The sequence below is a fragment of the Callithrix jacchus genome, chromosome X (assembly GCF_049354715.1).
Source record: "Callithrix jacchus isolate 240 chromosome X, calJac240_pri, whole genome shotgun sequence".
In the NCBI taxonomy this organism is placed as follows: domain Eukaryota; kingdom Metazoa; phylum Chordata; class Mammalia; order Primates; family Cebidae; genus Callithrix; species Callithrix jacchus.
In genome coordinates, this window is record NC_133524.1 from 25230382 (window position 1) to 25247331 (window position 16950).

Genomic DNA, 16950 nt, shown 5'->3' on the forward strand with positions numbered 1-16950 from the left:
ATTAGCTGGTAACCGTTCGGTGGAAATCCTAAAACCTAGGGCTGACCCCTCTAGCTCCAGACTTTAGAACAGATTTGTAGAAGTATAGTTGGTCTTTTGTATTGGCAAGTTCCACCTCCTTGGATTCAACCAGCCACAGATCAAAAAGATATTTGGGAAAAAAAGCAATAAAAAATAATAAAAATAAGAAATAACAGAAAAAATATTTTTTGAGATGGAGTTTTGCTCTTTTTGCCCAGGCTGGAGTGCAATGGCATGATAGCTCACCATAGCCTCTGCCTCCCGGGTTCAAGTGATTCTCCTGCCTCAGCCTCCCGAGTAGCTGGGATTACAGGCATGTACCACCACACCTGGCTAATTTTATATTTTTAGTAGTGACGGGGTTTCTCTATGTTGGTCAGGCTGGTCTCAAACTCCTGACCTCAGGTGATCTGCCCACCTTGACCTCCCAAAGTCCTGGGATTACAGGCATGAGCCACCGCGCTCAACAATAATACAGATTTTTTAAATACAGTCTAACAACTATTTATATGGCATTTATATTGTATCAGTTATTATAACTAATCTAGAGATGATTTAAAGTATCTGAGAGGATGTGACTAGGCTATACGTACTATTTTAGATAAGGGACTTGAGCATCCAAGGATTTGGGTATATCTGCGGGGATCCTGGAACCAGTCCTCTGCAGATACTCAGAGACAACTGTACATGATATTAAATTTCTGCTATGTTTTTCCCGGAGTCTCGTCTCAGTTTCTGGAATAGGTTAGCAGATGCAATTTACAGCCATGAGTCTGCTTTGCAAACTGTCAGTGCTGAATCCAGCGTGTGCTTGACCATTGCAATAATAGCTGAGCTCTCACTTTGTGAGTTTTGGAACTTGCCCAGGTTCATGTGGCTAGTTAGGATAGTTGGCATTTGAGAAGGCTGATGTCCTTAGTGAAGGAAGGAGTGAAAGGTAAGTGAGTATCATGGTAGCAGCCTTTTCTTTTTAGCAAGAGGTTGTGTGGGATCACCAGCAGGGAAATCATTTTAGTAAAGCAAAAGAAGCTTAGAAGATAAGCACGTTGATCATTTATGATAGAGTTTAGAAGAGTCTGGAAGATTGAGGGAGAATTTTGAGCCATTGAGGTAAGTTTCCCCCCTTCAAATAAGTTGAGGCACTTCTCTACTATAATGACTTGTTTCACTTTAGTAATATTTAACTTACAAATACATTGGAATGAGTATTACATAAAGGAAAAAACGTCCATTATAAAATTTTTTGTGAATAATGATGGCCTAATTTCAGAGTTTTACATCTTTATTGTCATTGTATGTAAACTCTAGCCCTAAACTCTAGCTGATGCTGATACATGGAGAATAAGTATCACATTTGTTGCAGAAATGTTCCATCATTCAGAAAAATAAGACTACTCAGATAAGTAAAAAGAAAGTCACCCCAATCTCTACTACCAGGGGACAACCACTATTAATATTTTCCTTTCTTCCATGCTTTTCCCTAGGCAGGCATATGTTTATATGTGTAAAATATTTTTACAGACATAACAAGTGTCAACATTATTAATAGTTTCATATTAATAGTCCATCTTCAGATAGTTCATGCGATTTGATCTTCTATCACTGGATTTTAGACAGTTTTGTAGTTTTTGTGCTACTATAAACAATACTTTAAAGAACAGCTTTTAAATACAGCTGTTGGCTGGGCTCAGTGGCTCATGCCTGTAAAGTGCTGGACTTTAGGAGACCGAGGTGGGTGGATCACCCGAGGCCAGGAGTTCGAGACCAGCCTGGGCAACATGGTGAAACCCTGTCTCTATTAAAAATATGAAAATTAGCCAGGTGTGGTGGTGGGCACCTGTAATCCCAGCTACTTGGGAGACTGCAGGAGAATTGCTTGAACCCAGGAGGCAGAGGTTGCAGTGAGCCAAGATCATGCCAGTGCACTCCAGCCTGGGCAACAGAGCAAGACTCTGTCTCAAAAATAGTTTTTCACCTTGTCCTGTTATTTTCCTAGGATCAATTCCTGGAAGTGGAATCGTTTTCTTTGGGCTTTTCCTGTATGTTGCCAAATTGTTCTGAGAAATGTGTCAGTTAAGCCCTAAACTCTAGCTGATGCTGATACATGGAGAATAAGTATCACATTGTTTTAATTTGCTTTTCTTATTTGTAAGGGTGAAGTTATTGGCATTTGTGCTTCTTCTTTGGTAAATTTTCCATTGATAGCAGATCCTTTGCCTAGTTTTTTGAAGGAGTGCTAGTTTTTTCCTTTTTTAAAGTTTTTTGTTTTTTCACTTCGTTTATTGATATGTGTCCCTATAGGATTGCTAAAATTCTACATAGTCATATCATTTGTTTCTTCACATTATTTGTTTCTGCCTTTGGTATTAAGCTTAGAGCATCTCTCCTTACCCCAAAATTATATATTTATTCACCTGATTTTTTTCTGTTATCATTTCTGTGATTTCACCCTTTTGCATTTTTAATCCAGTATTTGGTTTAAAGCTTGAAATTAGGATGTGACTTAAATTGTTAGCCTGCTGTTCCACTTAACTTGATTATTAGCTTGATTGTTTATCTACTGATTTGCAATGTCACTTTCTCAATATGCTTAATTTTTATATATACATATGCACTCACTCATGGGCCTAGTTCTAAACTTTTTATTTAGTTCCATTGACTGACTCGTCTTCTGCCATTCTTAATGTATTTTCCTCTATGCATGTTTATAATAATATGCCAGACACTTGAATAGTTTGTTTTAATTGCCTGTGTTCTATCTACATTTCTTCACTATATTTTACTGCTGTGAGATATTTATTACAAAATTTTACTCTTAAACTATGTGACATTATTTCTTTACCCATGGAAGCTATTGCTTTGAGATTTCATTAGCCAATCCTTGGTGATTTTGGGGGGATTATCCTCATGTTCTCAGGAGAAATATTGATATGTTCTACAATTCTTTATTCAACTTTTATAGAACCTATATTATATGTAATCACTTATCCAAAAAGTCAGTGGATTCCTAAAAGGGTATTTGAGCATTATTTTTCTGTACTGGAACCTTTTACTTTTTGCACCTCTGAAAGAAGAGTTTTGTAGAAAGAAAGTTTCAAGCAAAAAGTTGTTTCATACTTTAGTTTCTTGTGAGTAGGTCCTCGTAGTATGAAGAATAATGTCTCTGCTTATAAAAATATCAGCCGACAACTTAGACTGGGGACAGAGGTGGGAAGTCTGTGCATCAGCCTGTGAGATATTAAGACTGACCACGTTTTGTTTCCCTCTCACACAGCTTTCTACAAGTTCTGATTAAAGTCAGAAATAGACACAATGACGTGGTTCCTACAATGGCACAAGGAGTGATTGAATACAAGGAGAAGTTTGGGTTTGATCCTTTTACTAGCACTAACATCCAGTATTTTCTGGATCGGTTTTATACCAACCGCATCTCTTTCCGCATGCTTATTAACCAGCACAGTAAGTTGGGTTTTGTTGGTCCAGTTTTGAAAAGGTAACCAGAGTGATTTCTCTCAAATGTATTCCTGTTGTTAATTTACTGGCCTGCATTTTTGGTTGTAGAAATTTCATTTCTAGTTTAGTTTTTCCTAAGTGAGTCCTAGCCATTAAAAAGTGATTAATTTATATTCTTGGTTAAAAGAAATTTTTGAAAGGCTTTTATGATGCTCACATTAGAGACGGGACCATTGCCTACCTTTTAAACCTCTGCTGATATGGTCCTGATGGGGATGAGGCAACCGGGCCTTCATCTCTGAATATTTTCATGTATCTCAGATTGTATTCTTTTCTTTATCCAGGATGTTATATGTTTTCCTTTTTAGTTTTGAAAACACTGACACTGGGAATATTGAATTGGATGTTGGCAATAGAAGCCATCAGTTCTTTACTTCACAGTGATCAGTGAAGTCAGATTAAGCCAGACTGTCAATCCTGTATTGAGTTTTAGTCTGCTCTTTAGGGTACTAAGGTGCTAAGCAGATAGGAAAAAAAAAAACCTAAAATTCCCCCCCCACCAAAAAACTTTTTGGCTCATCTTCAGCACTGTGTCTTTGGCTGAGTTGATAATCCTTAAGGAGAAGCATCCACGTGTCTAGAGCATAATTCACCCTCTTTGCTGAATCACAAAATGGACAAAGCATCTTTATTTTACTAATCTGATTTATTTGGATAAGTGAATATTATACAACTATTAGATGTAGTTTTATATTAAATGTATATATTCAAAATGGAAATGTATGACAATTTACAGGAATAAAAGAACCTAAATACTATTCAACTAAACTAGTTAGATAACTCCAATTACTTTCTGATCTAAATACACATGTACGCACATATACAGGCATGCTTTTAGATCATTAATTCAGCCTACACACCTCTGTTTTTCTTCCCCTTAGTCAGTTGGAACTGTATTAATTGGCTTAATGCCTGTATTTATCATTTTTCGTAGTTTAAAATCTCTCCTATTTTATTTAGGCATCCTTCTTTTGTTAGTCTCAATTTTTGCTTGATTTAAAAATAAGAACACCTATATTTGGACGCAGATTACTTTTTTTTCTTTGGGGATTCTTTTGGCTTTTATTCAGAAACAAAATCTTGCAAATCTTGTATATTGTGAAATTATCTGAGTGTATTTTAAAAAATACTTGAGCAAGTATTGTTCATGTACACATCATTGAAGCATAATCTCCATGGGGGAGGCATCTGAAATACCACCAGCGAAGACACTTTGCAGGCTTCTCCAAATAGTATAGACCATGTGTTCTAAATATTTAATGAAAGTTGGAATAAATGTCTGGAGTAGTACTAGGTGGGTATACTTGACTAAGGATGAAAGTAAGTTTCTTCATCCGCATCACATCGGGTGAGAAAGAACGGGTTGGGCACCTGGCATGTGTCACTGCTTTAGAACCTGCTGGCTGCAATAGACAGGCCTAAAGCACATCCTCCTCCTTCATTGGCCAATAAAAGTCGCTCACCCATCAATTTTGTGTATTCCATTGCTGTAAGTTGCTGTGGATGCAAAAATGATTTTTACAAGTAAGAGATCCTTTCCAAACATAAGCCCCTATATTTCCCTGCATGACCAGCCCAACCTGCTGTATTTTAATCCCCTCCCTTTCCTTTTGTGTTCGTCTAGCACTTCTGTTTGGTGGTGACACAAACCCTGCTCATCCTAAACACATAGGAAGTATCGATCCCACCTGTAATGTAGCAGATGTGGTGAAAGGTAAGGAGACCATTGTAATGGTATCGATTGTAGTTCAAATGGGATTGTGGTTTATTTGAAGCAGCTTGGCTATAGGGTTATGTTGCAGTGCAGTCTGCTGATTCATCAGGTCACTCTGGGCCCAAGCCACTTGATCCAGATGAAATGTTCTTTCTGGGCTGTTCAGGAAAGATGCATAATTGGTAATGCTCAAAATGTGAGTTTCTACTTTATTGATTAGAGTTTCATTTGTAGTTCTGTCTCAAACAGTAAACATTTAAGATTCTGATTGCCACTGTTATCTGAAATTTTCAGAGAATTCAAATTCTTATCATAAAATTAGGCTGAATTCACATCTATAAAATTCAAACATGTTTCTGTTGTTGACATCTGGCTTTAGAATCTATGTGGCATGTAAGCTTTATGGGTTCATTGGACATTATGCTAGACATTGTTCCAGTACCCTCTGGGAAGAACCAAGCCCTATATCCGTAAGTCCCTGGTACCCAGGTACTTTGAGTTTGAACAGCAGTTTTCTCATTATTCATTTAAGATAAATGCTATCTCCAAGAAACCTTCCTGGTTGTGAACGATCCACCAGGTACCTCTTCAGTGTTGTGATTACTTTGTGTAACCTCAGATCCCCAAATTGTCCCTTTCTGCAGATTGTATCTCCTATGTTGGCCTTTATCTCCCTTCTCTAAACACTCACAAGTTTCATGGCTGCAATTCTCTGATCTTCATCAAGGATCTTCTTTGCTCTTCAGCAGGCATAGCAAAGGAAAACCTCTGTAATTTGTTTACCCTGAGCATTCCTAAACCCAGGGAGGAGGACCAGACCTGTTGGTTTTACCTTATCCTAGGCTTGTCAAGCTGCCCTGGCCTCTGTTGAGTCATAACACATTTACTTACATTATTTCAGTTACAAGGTGAATCAGCCCAGCCTCAGCTCTCCAGGAGGCCTATTGGTTGCTCTCTCACAAGATAACTTTGTGGTTGATCGGAACCTCCAAAGGCCTCCGCGGGCAAGGAGAAAAGGATCAGTCTTATAATAGCTCATATGTTCATTACACCCTAACTCAGTGCCTTTTATAAGGCAAAAACTTGGTTCAGACAGTTGATTGCCCCTTTGAGAAAAGGGCACAATTTAGAAAGCAAAAGTAAATTATAATATATGGCATGTGTGCCTTTGCTCTTGAACTATAACCAATTTGAGATTAGGGGTTGTGTCTTACATTTCTTTTGTAACTTGCATAGAACCAAGTGTAGTGCTTGTGTAAGTGATTAATCAATATTCCTTGGTTTGATAAATTTTAAATCTTTTGAGAATGTACTTTCAAAACAGCTTTATTGAGATATAATCTCATATGATAAACTTCACCATTTAAAGTGCTCAATTCAGTGGTTTTTAGTGTATTCACAGAGTTGTGCAACTATCACCACAATCCAACTGTAGAACATTTTCATCACCCCAGAAAGAAACCCTGGACCCATTAGCAGTCACTCCCTTCTACTCTTCTCTCTAGCCCTGGACAGCCACTAATCTACTTTCTGACTCTATATAGATTTTCCTATTATAGACATTTCATATAAACAAAACAATATAATATGTGGTCTTTGGTAACTGGCTTCTTTCACTCAGCATAACGTTTTCTTTTTTTTTTTTTTTTTTTTTTAATTTTTTATTGGATTATAGGTTTTGGGGTACATGAGCAGAGCATGCAAGACAGTTGCGTAGGTACACACATGGCAGTGTGCTTTGCTTTTCTTCTCCCCTTCACCCACATTTGGCATTTCTCCCCAGGCTATCCCTCCCCACCTCCCCCTCCCACTGGCCCTCCCCTTTTCCCCCCAATAGACCCCAGTGTTTAGTACACCCCTTTCTGTGTCCATGTGTTCTCATTTTTCATCACCCACCTATGAGTGAGAATATGCGGTGTTTCATTTTCTGTTCTTGTGTCAGTTTGCTGAGGATGATGTTTTCCAGATTCATCCATGTCCCTACAAACGACACGAACTCATCATTTCTGATTGCTGCATAATATTCCATGGTGTATATGTGCCACATTTTTCCAATCCAGTCTATTATCAATGGGCATTTGGGTTGATTCCAGGTCTTTGCTATTGTAAACAGTGCTGCAGTGAACATTCGTGTACATGTGTCCTTATAGTAGAACGATTTATAGTCTTTTGGATATATACCCAGTAATGGGATTGCTGGGTCAAATGGAATTTCTATTTCTAAGGCCTTGAGGAATCGCCACACTGTCTTCCACAATGGTTAGGGTCATCGATGTGATAGCATCTTTCAATACTTTTTTTCTGGCTGAAAAATATTCGATTGTATGAATAGAACACATTTTATTTATCTCTTTATATTTGCTGGGTGATATTAGACATGGTTGAGTAACCTCTTTGGGCCTCACATTCTTCATCTGTAAGGTGGTGCTCTTGGTAATTCACCTATATTGTAGAGTTAAATGGGTTCATGTATGTACAACCCCTAAAGCAATGCTAGTGCAGAGTAAAGGCTGTAGACAGGTTTACTAGCAGTAGACAGTCCTTGAGTGTCAGACACATCATTTGGCTTCTCATTTATGCCATTGACTCTGTAATAGGTTGGTGCTTTCATTTTGTTTCTGGCATAAATTATAAAATATTTTTAGAAGTAATTTCAGGTTTTTATAAGACAGTTGGAAATTTGAAGACTGGATATTTGACATTAAAAATATGTTAACTTTTTAGGTATGATAATTGGTATTTGGCTATGTTTTTTATTTTTTGAGATGGAGTTTTGCTCTTGTTGCCTAGGCTGGAGGGCAATGGCGCAATCTCAGCTCACCCACAACCTCCGCCTCCTGGGTTCAAGCAATTCTCCTGCCTCAGCCTCCCTAGTAGCTGGGATTACAAGCATGTAATATCATGCCTGGCTAAATTTGTATTTTTGGTAGAGACAGGGTTTCTCCATGTTGGTCAGGCTGTCTCGAACTCCTGACCTCAGATGATCTGCCTGCCTTGGTCTCCCAGAGTGCTGGAATTACAGGCATGAGCCACTGTGCCTGGCCTGGTTGTGTTTTTATAAAGGAATACTAGCTTTGAGAGAGGTATTTTAAAGTATTTACTGTGAGATTTGCTTCAAAATTATACACAGGGAGAGAAGTGAAAAGGATTGGGCATTTGTTGAAAACTCTTGAGGCTGTTGATGGGCATATGGGGTTCATTATACTATGCTGTGTACTTGGGTATGTGTTTGAAATTCTTCAAGATAAATGTGTTAGTTCATTCTCATGTTGCTATAAAGAACTACCTGAGACTGCGTAATTTATAAAGAAAAGAGGTTTAATTGACTCACAGTTCTGCGGGCTGTACAGGAGGCATGCCTGGAGAGGCCTCAGGAAACTTATAATCATGGCAGAAGGGCAAATGGGAAGTAAGCACGTCTTTACATGGTGGCAGGAGAGAGAGAGTGAAGCAGGAAGTGCTACATACTTTTAAACAACCAGATCATGTGGGAACTCACTATCATGAGAATAGCAAGGGGGAAATCCACCCACATTATCCCGTCACCTCCCACCAGGCCCCTCCACCAACACTCAGGATCACTATTCGACATGAGATCTGGGTGAGGATGCAGAGCCAAATCATATCAATGAAGTTTTAAAAACACTGATTTTTATCATCTTACTGTTTCTCCAAAAATAAAGTCTTTCACTAATTTTTAGGGAGCTTTTAACTAAGAACCAATACAACCAGATAAGTAACAGAGTTTTATGAAACTGTTACCACTTCTATAGAACAGAGAGATTAAGTGTTACTACAGTGAGTCAGAGGTATCATAGGAGAGTGCAAGGAGGAATCTGCTGTGACTTGACTCTTAACGTGAAAAGAATCTAATCATTTTATGGCACTTATTCTCTGTGTTGCTCTTCTCTCGTATTTAGTATGTATTACCTGGCCTTGTCATTATTTGTACTTATTTTTATTTGTTTTTAGGATGGAGTGTCACTCTGTCGCCCAGACTGGAGTGCAGTGGTGCAATCTCAGCTTACTGCAACCTCTGCCTCCTGGGTTCAAGTGATTCTCCCTCCTCAGCCTCCCAAGTAGCTGGGATTACCACCATCATGCCTGGCTAATTTTTGTATTTTTGTAGAGACAAGGTTTCACTATGTTGGCCACATTAGTCTTGAACTCCTGACCTCAGGTGATCCGCCTGCCTTTGCCTCTCAAAGTGCTGGGATTATAGGTGTGAGCCACTGTGCCCAGCCTATTTGTACTTATTTTTATCTCTCTAAGTAAGGTGTACATTTCTAAAGGTCTGGAATTACTCTTACATGCTTTTGTATAACTCCTCTTAGGATCAGAAGTTTTGTACCAAAATGTAGCTGAAGATTATATGAAGAATAGTTCAATACGTATTTCAAAGAAAAAACCCTGGAAGTTTATGCTAACGTCTACCTCATAGCTTCCCGTTTGCTTTGTCCCTTTTAGTCACAAGTTTGACCCTGAGCCACAGCCCTTTCCTTTTTCTTTTCTCTTCCTGTACTCACAGCTTTATCTTCAGCCTTTCTCCTTCCCTTATTAACTATATTATACCTATTAGTGTACTGTGAACAAAGTTTACTACATCCTCTTATTTAATCATTCCTGCCACTCACTTATAACTAAAGCTTGGAGTTCCTGGTAAAACCCTATCCAATGATAGCCATTTCCTGTGCCCTTCTGTGACTCAAAATCCCATTTCCCCCAACACACACACACACACACACACACACACATGCATGCACAGGCATGTACACACATACAAATCCCACCCCCACACTCACGGGGTAAGCAGGAAGGACTGGCATGCTCCCCATTTCCCACGCTTCTCTCAAACCATGTTTTTCATTTCCCAACAGCATCTTCCCTTAAGGGGGAAAAAAAAGCAGTGGAGATGCTTTCAGGTTCTGAAACTGTATAACCCTCTAAAGCAGCAGCCATATAATCAACTTTTCTGACATCCTTCATTCCCTTCATAAATGATGCATACTGTTACCTACAGTACACTAAATACTCTTGGTTGATATGTGTTTTCTGGAATGCTTTTGTGCTTCTGCTTCCACCTGGTGAGGTGCATGCTTACTAAGGATTACTTATTTGTACCCAAGCCATTGGTGTAAGTTTTACTGACAGTTGTGACTACATAATTTATTTAAATATTATGTAAACTGAAGAAATACGCATATAAAAAAGAGACTTATTTCCATTAAAACCAAGTTGAATGCTTTGGAAGGACTCTTAAAAATGTAATAAAATTACTGTGAGTAAGAAAATGATTAGGATTAGATTACAGGGCAACATAGAGTAAAAATCTTACCTGGAATTCGTACCCAGGTTGCTTCACAAATATCTTTCAGTTTATTACACTTTAAAGAAATAGTAATTGGAATTCATAGATGTACGTGATATCGTTCATCCAAGAAAGACAAACTGGAACCTCAAACTGATCCATATTCAAAGGAAAGGCTTTGACCTTATATGAAAATATTGACAGAGAAATAAATCGTTGTTCAAATATGCATTTTAAGTTAACGTTTATGTTAGTAATCACATTTTATGGTTTCCCACTTTACTCAACATTTTTGTTAATCATCCTTTTCCCAATTGGGACAGTTAAGATGACTAATGCCCTATTACCAAAATAATAAAAGTGCTCATCAAAGAAAGTTTAGAAAATATGGAAAAAGAGAGAAGAGAATAAAAATGACCTGTTTTCATAATTTAGTGAGAACATTGTTTTATATATTTGAACTCATATCAGATTTATAGATAAGTGTGCAACTGCAAATATTGTGACTAATCTTTGTCTCCATGAAAGCCATAGTATTTATGTAGTTCTCTGTCTCCGGCAATAGTGCCTGTCACACATGCTTTGTGACTGAATTCAGTACTCAATGGTAGAAGCCTCTATCCTGCTCTCTGTATCAATATTGGTGGAGTTCTTTCTGTGTCTAATCTGTGATACTCATTATCTGTTTATTCAAATGATCTTTCCAGCCAAGTATGCATAACCTTTATTTCCCAGTGAGGGGTTTGGTCTTATATTAGTTACTTTTTCTACCCTGGCAATGGGCTAGGCAACCTAGAAGGAAACCTTCAGGTCTCTCTTTTCCCTGTAGACCCAAAGCAGGTATTCCCATTCACTGTCTGCTTCATTTCCTATGGACTCTCCTCTTAATTTTTTGAAGATCAAATACTTATGCCAAAGCTCTTTCTAGCTCCAAGTAAGACTGAGAGAGAATAAAGAAGGCACAGAGCATCGAAAAGCCTAAAATTCCTTCTGTGTCTTCTAGCTAAAGGGCACTGGAGTCTCCATCCCTAAGTGCCCCAGGAGCAACCATCAGAAGGTCTCAAGAGGCCCAGGCCTTACCAGCTCTTTTTACCAATACCCACCAAGTGTTACCAAGGAAACGAAGAAATGAATGTCAGCCTCCTTTGACTCTTAGTGAAGTCTTACTGTTGCCTTTCTCATTTTAGAGTAGTTGGTGTTTTTGCCCTGGCTTTTTACTTTCTTCCACTGTTCTCTGAGATTTGTTAGTTAATCTTCTAACTCAGAATCTCTATAGCTAATCTTTTATTTCCTTCCTTTTGTTTTAAGTAGTTGGATGTTGTGTGTTCCGAGAGTAAGGGCTCTGCTCTGTGTTTTAATGACAGCTCTACTAATGATTTTCTTAGCTGTGAAGATCCTACATGGTTTAAGCATAGTCAGATGTCCAGCCCAAATGACCTTGTGTGGGTGTGTGTGTGCGAACCTCTTTTTGTACATATGTGTGTGTTTTACAGGTTTAATAAGTGTTGACTGGGCACGGTGGCTCATTCGTGTAATCCCAACACTTTGGGAGGCTGAGGTGGGCGCATCACCTGAGGCGAGGAGTTTGAGACCAGCCTGGCCAACATGGTGAAACCCCGTCTCTACTGAAAATACAAAAGTTAGATGGGTGTGGTGTTGTGTGCGTGTAATCCCAGCTACTTGGGATGCTGAGAGGCAGACGTTGCAGTGAGCCGAGATTGTGCCATTGTACTCCAGCCTGGGCAACAGGAGTGAAATTTCATATCAAAAAAAAGAAAGTGTTAAGCCCACTCCCATCCTTAGATCTCTTGAGACAGATTACAGAAAACTCCTATGTAGAAGAGTAGAGACAATATTTTTATTTTCAACTTGACAGTTGTATCAATGTGTAAAAGTGGGATGTATCTTGCATAGCATTAATTGAACGTGCAGAACACTGAAGCATGCCTCTTTGATGCTTATTTAGCATTTAATATCTACCTTTACACATCTGTAAATTATAGACTCCAGGTAGTGAATGCTAGAATTAGTGTTGTAAAGCAGGTCCTATTATCCTTTGGGAGGTGCCTTCTTCCATTGTGACCCTTTTCCCTCCTTTCTTTGTAAGAAACTAGGAAATAAAATGGAAAATCCTGCTGGAAGATCATTTTAAAGGTATAAACATAAATACTTTGTATAAAAATCAATTCTCACAGCTATGCTAAGTAGCTGTGTTGTTCCTACATGCTATTATTGCTTAATATAACAAGTAGTATCCTTAGAGTGTGTGGCATTGTTCTGGTTCAGAAATATGAACCAGAGAGCACAAGAGAAATGTCTTGTACTCTCACTTTGGGCTCTTCAGGTTACAAGTAACAGCTTTCTTTCACGTAAGCTCAAGAAAGATTTATCAAAAGAACTTGGTAGGTCCCATGATCATCCAAGAACAGGAAACACTTTATAGTGTGTAGAAATTGCAATTGTCAGCCTGGCCAACGTGGTAAAACCATGTCTATACTAAAAATACAAACATTAGACAGGTGTGGTGGTGCACACCTGTAATCCCAGCTACTCAGGAGACTGAGGCAGGAGAATCTCTTGAACCCGGGGCACGGAGGCTGCAGTGAGCCAAGATTGCACTACTGCACTCCAGCCTGGGTGACAGAGTGAGACTCCATCTCAGTTAAAAAAAAAAAAAAAGAAATTGGAATTAGGAAACAGAAAACAAGGTTGTCTTCTGTGTATCTTTGCAACTGGAGTTGCCAACTCATGGCCTTTCCGCCTTTCTCTGTGCCTGCTCCATTTACCTGTTTTTGTCTGTATGCCGGATGGTTCAGTGGCAGCTTGTCAGGTACTCTAGTCCTTTGTAGATCATGATAATTCCCAATGTACCCTTTTAGCTTCTGCCCTGCCTGATTATCCTGAGTATCTTGATCCTAAATTCTCAAAAGATGCATTTAATTAACTCAGCTTATCTTTTTTTGCCCATGATCTTGATCCTAAATTTCCAAAAGATGAATTTAATTAACTCAACTTATGGGGTTTTTTGGCCACAATCACAAGTTTTAGGATTCTGATCAGTCTGGTGATTGGTTACCCTTATGTTAAATGTTCTGCTCCCACTTGCCCAGTCTGCTGTGGTTTGGAGGATGAGATGTGAGGGTCTACTGCTTTAAAAAATCCCCATTGGATCCCACTGGGGATGGCTTTGGGGTAGGAAGGATGTTGATAGACATGCCTTATTAGAATTGCTTTGAAACATAAAAGATTTCTAAAACGTAGCATTATCAGTTCCAGAAGGTGGATGTGGGTCAATGTTGTCTTTGTAGGCTTCTACCATGGTGCACTGTGGCCAGGTCCAAAAAGTGCAGAAGGTGATGATGTAGCTCATCAACCTTATCTTCATCTTCAGATACTTGCAAAATAGATCTCAGATTCAGGTATGAGCAAGTGAATATGCAGATAGAGGGCAGTATCACTGGTTTCGATGAGTCTGTGAACCTCATATCAGATGATGCGGAAGACATTAATTGTGAACCAAAGCCAAGACAACCCCTGGGTCAGATCATGCTAAAGGAGATCATATTCTGCCACAAAATGTCTGTATCCAGAAATGATCAAGGAAGTGAGAAACTATTGAGAACTTGTTTTTCTAGTTGTCCTTTGTTGGGAGGATAGTTCTAAAATGTCTGTTCAGATTGTTTCCATTATCCATATATATTATTACCAGTTGACAACAAATGCTGTAGGATTATTAAAAAATAAAAACAATTAAAAACAGCGTATCAGCACTTTTCTAATGTTTTCTGGTCATTTACATTGACTGTTTTCTGACAGTGGCTTCCTAAACTTCAGCTTTATGATTTTCTGTATTCTATTAGACTCAAAGTTAGGGGCCTTGACACCTTCATTTTAATTTTTTCAGCACTCACTCAAATTCATCCTAGTCCAGCCTCTTATATTTGTTGTCTCAAACGATTTCATGTATTCAGGATAGAGGCTAATTAATATTTGATAGCAGAGTTCTGTGGTGAATTTTGAATAAGAAAATCTGATAAAAAACAACCTTCATTATCTATTAAATTTTCCTGTGTGCTGTTTCTTAAAACAGATTCATGGCTAGTTTGGATCTGTTGGGCTGATTGCTGTATGAACCTTCACCCTCTTCTCAACCTTTTAAATTTTTAGTCTCATGTATTTACAGTTTAGATATTTTAACCTGGGGAAATATGTATGAGCCACACCTACAGTTTTGTTAATTACTTTATAATCAGTACCTTAAAACCCTTGAAAACAGATTCCTAAAACAAGGCATATCACTTGTATTCAGTGGCAATAATAATTTTCTAATATTTTCTTCTAAAGATTAATGGCAAATATTGGCTCCAGTATATTGCACATAAAAGTAATTGGGCAATTATCTTTTTTGAAATTTTGATTTCTAATTTAAAAAATAAAAAAGTTTGATTAAAAAGCTTATTATAAGTAGAATTTACATTTTACTCTAGGTGTAAATTACGAGCCAGTAGCTAAGTTTTGGTTTTGATAGTGATTTTTTTAAAGCTTTTTCATTTTTATGTTAAATTATTTTACCTAAACAGAAATGTCCGGTTTGAGTATATGCATGCTGTCACCCCAATACCTCATAATCATTCATATCCTGGGAGAGAGAGTGGCAGAATTAGTGTGACTCAGACTTGATTCTTCAGGGGAGTGGTCTAACCTCTCTCCTGAATTAACCTGCTACGTTTTAAAAATGTGGACTCTCAGGCCTCAACATAGAACTACGACCTCGGAATTTCTAGGGGTTCCTTTCACAGTCTGTACTCTTTCTTTTAAACTTGGTAATGAATCCTACACATGACTAGATTGGGGAATGAGTCTAGGTCTCTAGTTCCCAGTCTCACCAAAAAGAACACCTCCTGTCAGTGTAATTTACTGCATGTTGAGAGCTTAATCATGGGCCAGAGGATCGTTCCATTTAACAAATGTTCATTAAGTGTGTATTGCGTCCAAGGCATTGCGACACGCATTGTGTCCAAGGAATTTACAAAGATGCATAGCATATAGATAATACCATTAATGCCCTCAAAATGCTTTTGGCTAACTGGGTGTATGAGTCTACATTGTGATGACTTGAGTTCTTCAAGGATCATCATGCAATTCTTAATTATAGTATTGATACACTATAATTTGTAGTGATGCTTAAAAAATTCCTATTTGCATGTGGTTTTAGGAGCCATACTGGGTCTTTGTGTTTCGAGTTGGCTGCTTCTGTCTGGGCTTTACCATCTTTCACATGTTAAATTTGTGTAGCACATGTTCTTAACACTGTCATAATCATGCTACTGGGCAAGCAAATTCCGTGAGGAATTAGCATATTTAGTAGGTTTAGGTTATTTTGTTTTGTAGTGAATGGAAGAGCACTGTTTAAACATCTTTATTCCATACCTGGAGAAGTTGTTTTGTGGAGATGTGTTGGCTTTGTGTATTGATAATGAATGATCGTTTTCAGGTTTCAGTGTTTATGATCTTGGAAGTTCCTGTTCAGCTTTGTGCTTTTGCGTCACTAGGTGGAGATGTAGCATTGTTTGGCGGCGTAGGCAAAGCAAGAGGAGTGAGTCTTGATTTCTCTTCTTTGGACAAATGTACTTCACAGACATTTGATGAGGTTTATTATAGCCTAGGAAAGCACTCGTAAATTTAATATAATTCAAAATTTTTAACTTCGTTTTTCTTTTCAGGGTTGAAATTCGGTCCTACTTAAGTGTTTATTTTCATACTGATCAAAAGTGTCCATTTTCATACTGATCAACTCTTTTAAACATTTTTTTTCTCCTCTTACTGCTGTTTCCTTTTTTGTGGTCCTTCATTATTTCACCTTATCTGAGTTATTGTAATGTGTCTATCTTTGGTTCTTTCTAGGGATTTCATTCTAAAAGTTTAGTAAAGGAATCAGAATTCTTACTCTGAGGTCAAATAATAGATAAAATTTTAATTTGGTATGAAGTCAGTGAACCAAAAAATACAGTCTGAGCATACCCTAATCTTATCTTTGTATTATTTTAGGTTAATGATGTCCATTTTTAACATTAATATTCTTTAGGGCTTACTTTTCCCCCTTTCCTTCCTTCCTTCTTTCTCACACCTCTTAAATATTAAGCAAGCACAGTATCTATTTTATGCACAGTATTGATGTGGAAAATATAAAGGAAATAAGAGGCTGTCTCCAAAGAGCTGATAATCCTGTTGAGAACATTGCAAATGTGCCCATGAAGCAGCAGTTTTTTACTCCTAGGTATATACCCAAGAGAAATGAAGGCATATGTTCACACAAGCATCTGGACATGAAGGTTCATAGCAGCACTATTAATAATAGCCAAAAAGTGGAAACAACCCAGCTGTCTACCCGCTG

At 38.1% G+C, this 16950-nt stretch overlaps 1 protein-coding gene across 2 annotated transcripts in view; it reads left to right on the forward strand.

Moving 5' to 3' along the window:
* PDK3 (pyruvate dehydrogenase kinase 3) overlaps window positions 1-16950 on the forward strand; it is a 93778-nt gene that overhangs the window by 35294 nt on the left and 41534 nt on the right. For both annotated transcript variants that reach the window (XM_002762733.6, XM_008989087.4), the window contains exons 4-5: window positions 3296-3480; window positions 5159-5248. In XM_002762733.6, coding sequence (XP_002762779.1) covers window positions 3296-3480; window positions 5159-5248 — 275 coding nt within the window. The remainder of the gene's footprint in view (window positions 1-3295; window positions 3481-5158; window positions 5249-16950) is intronic.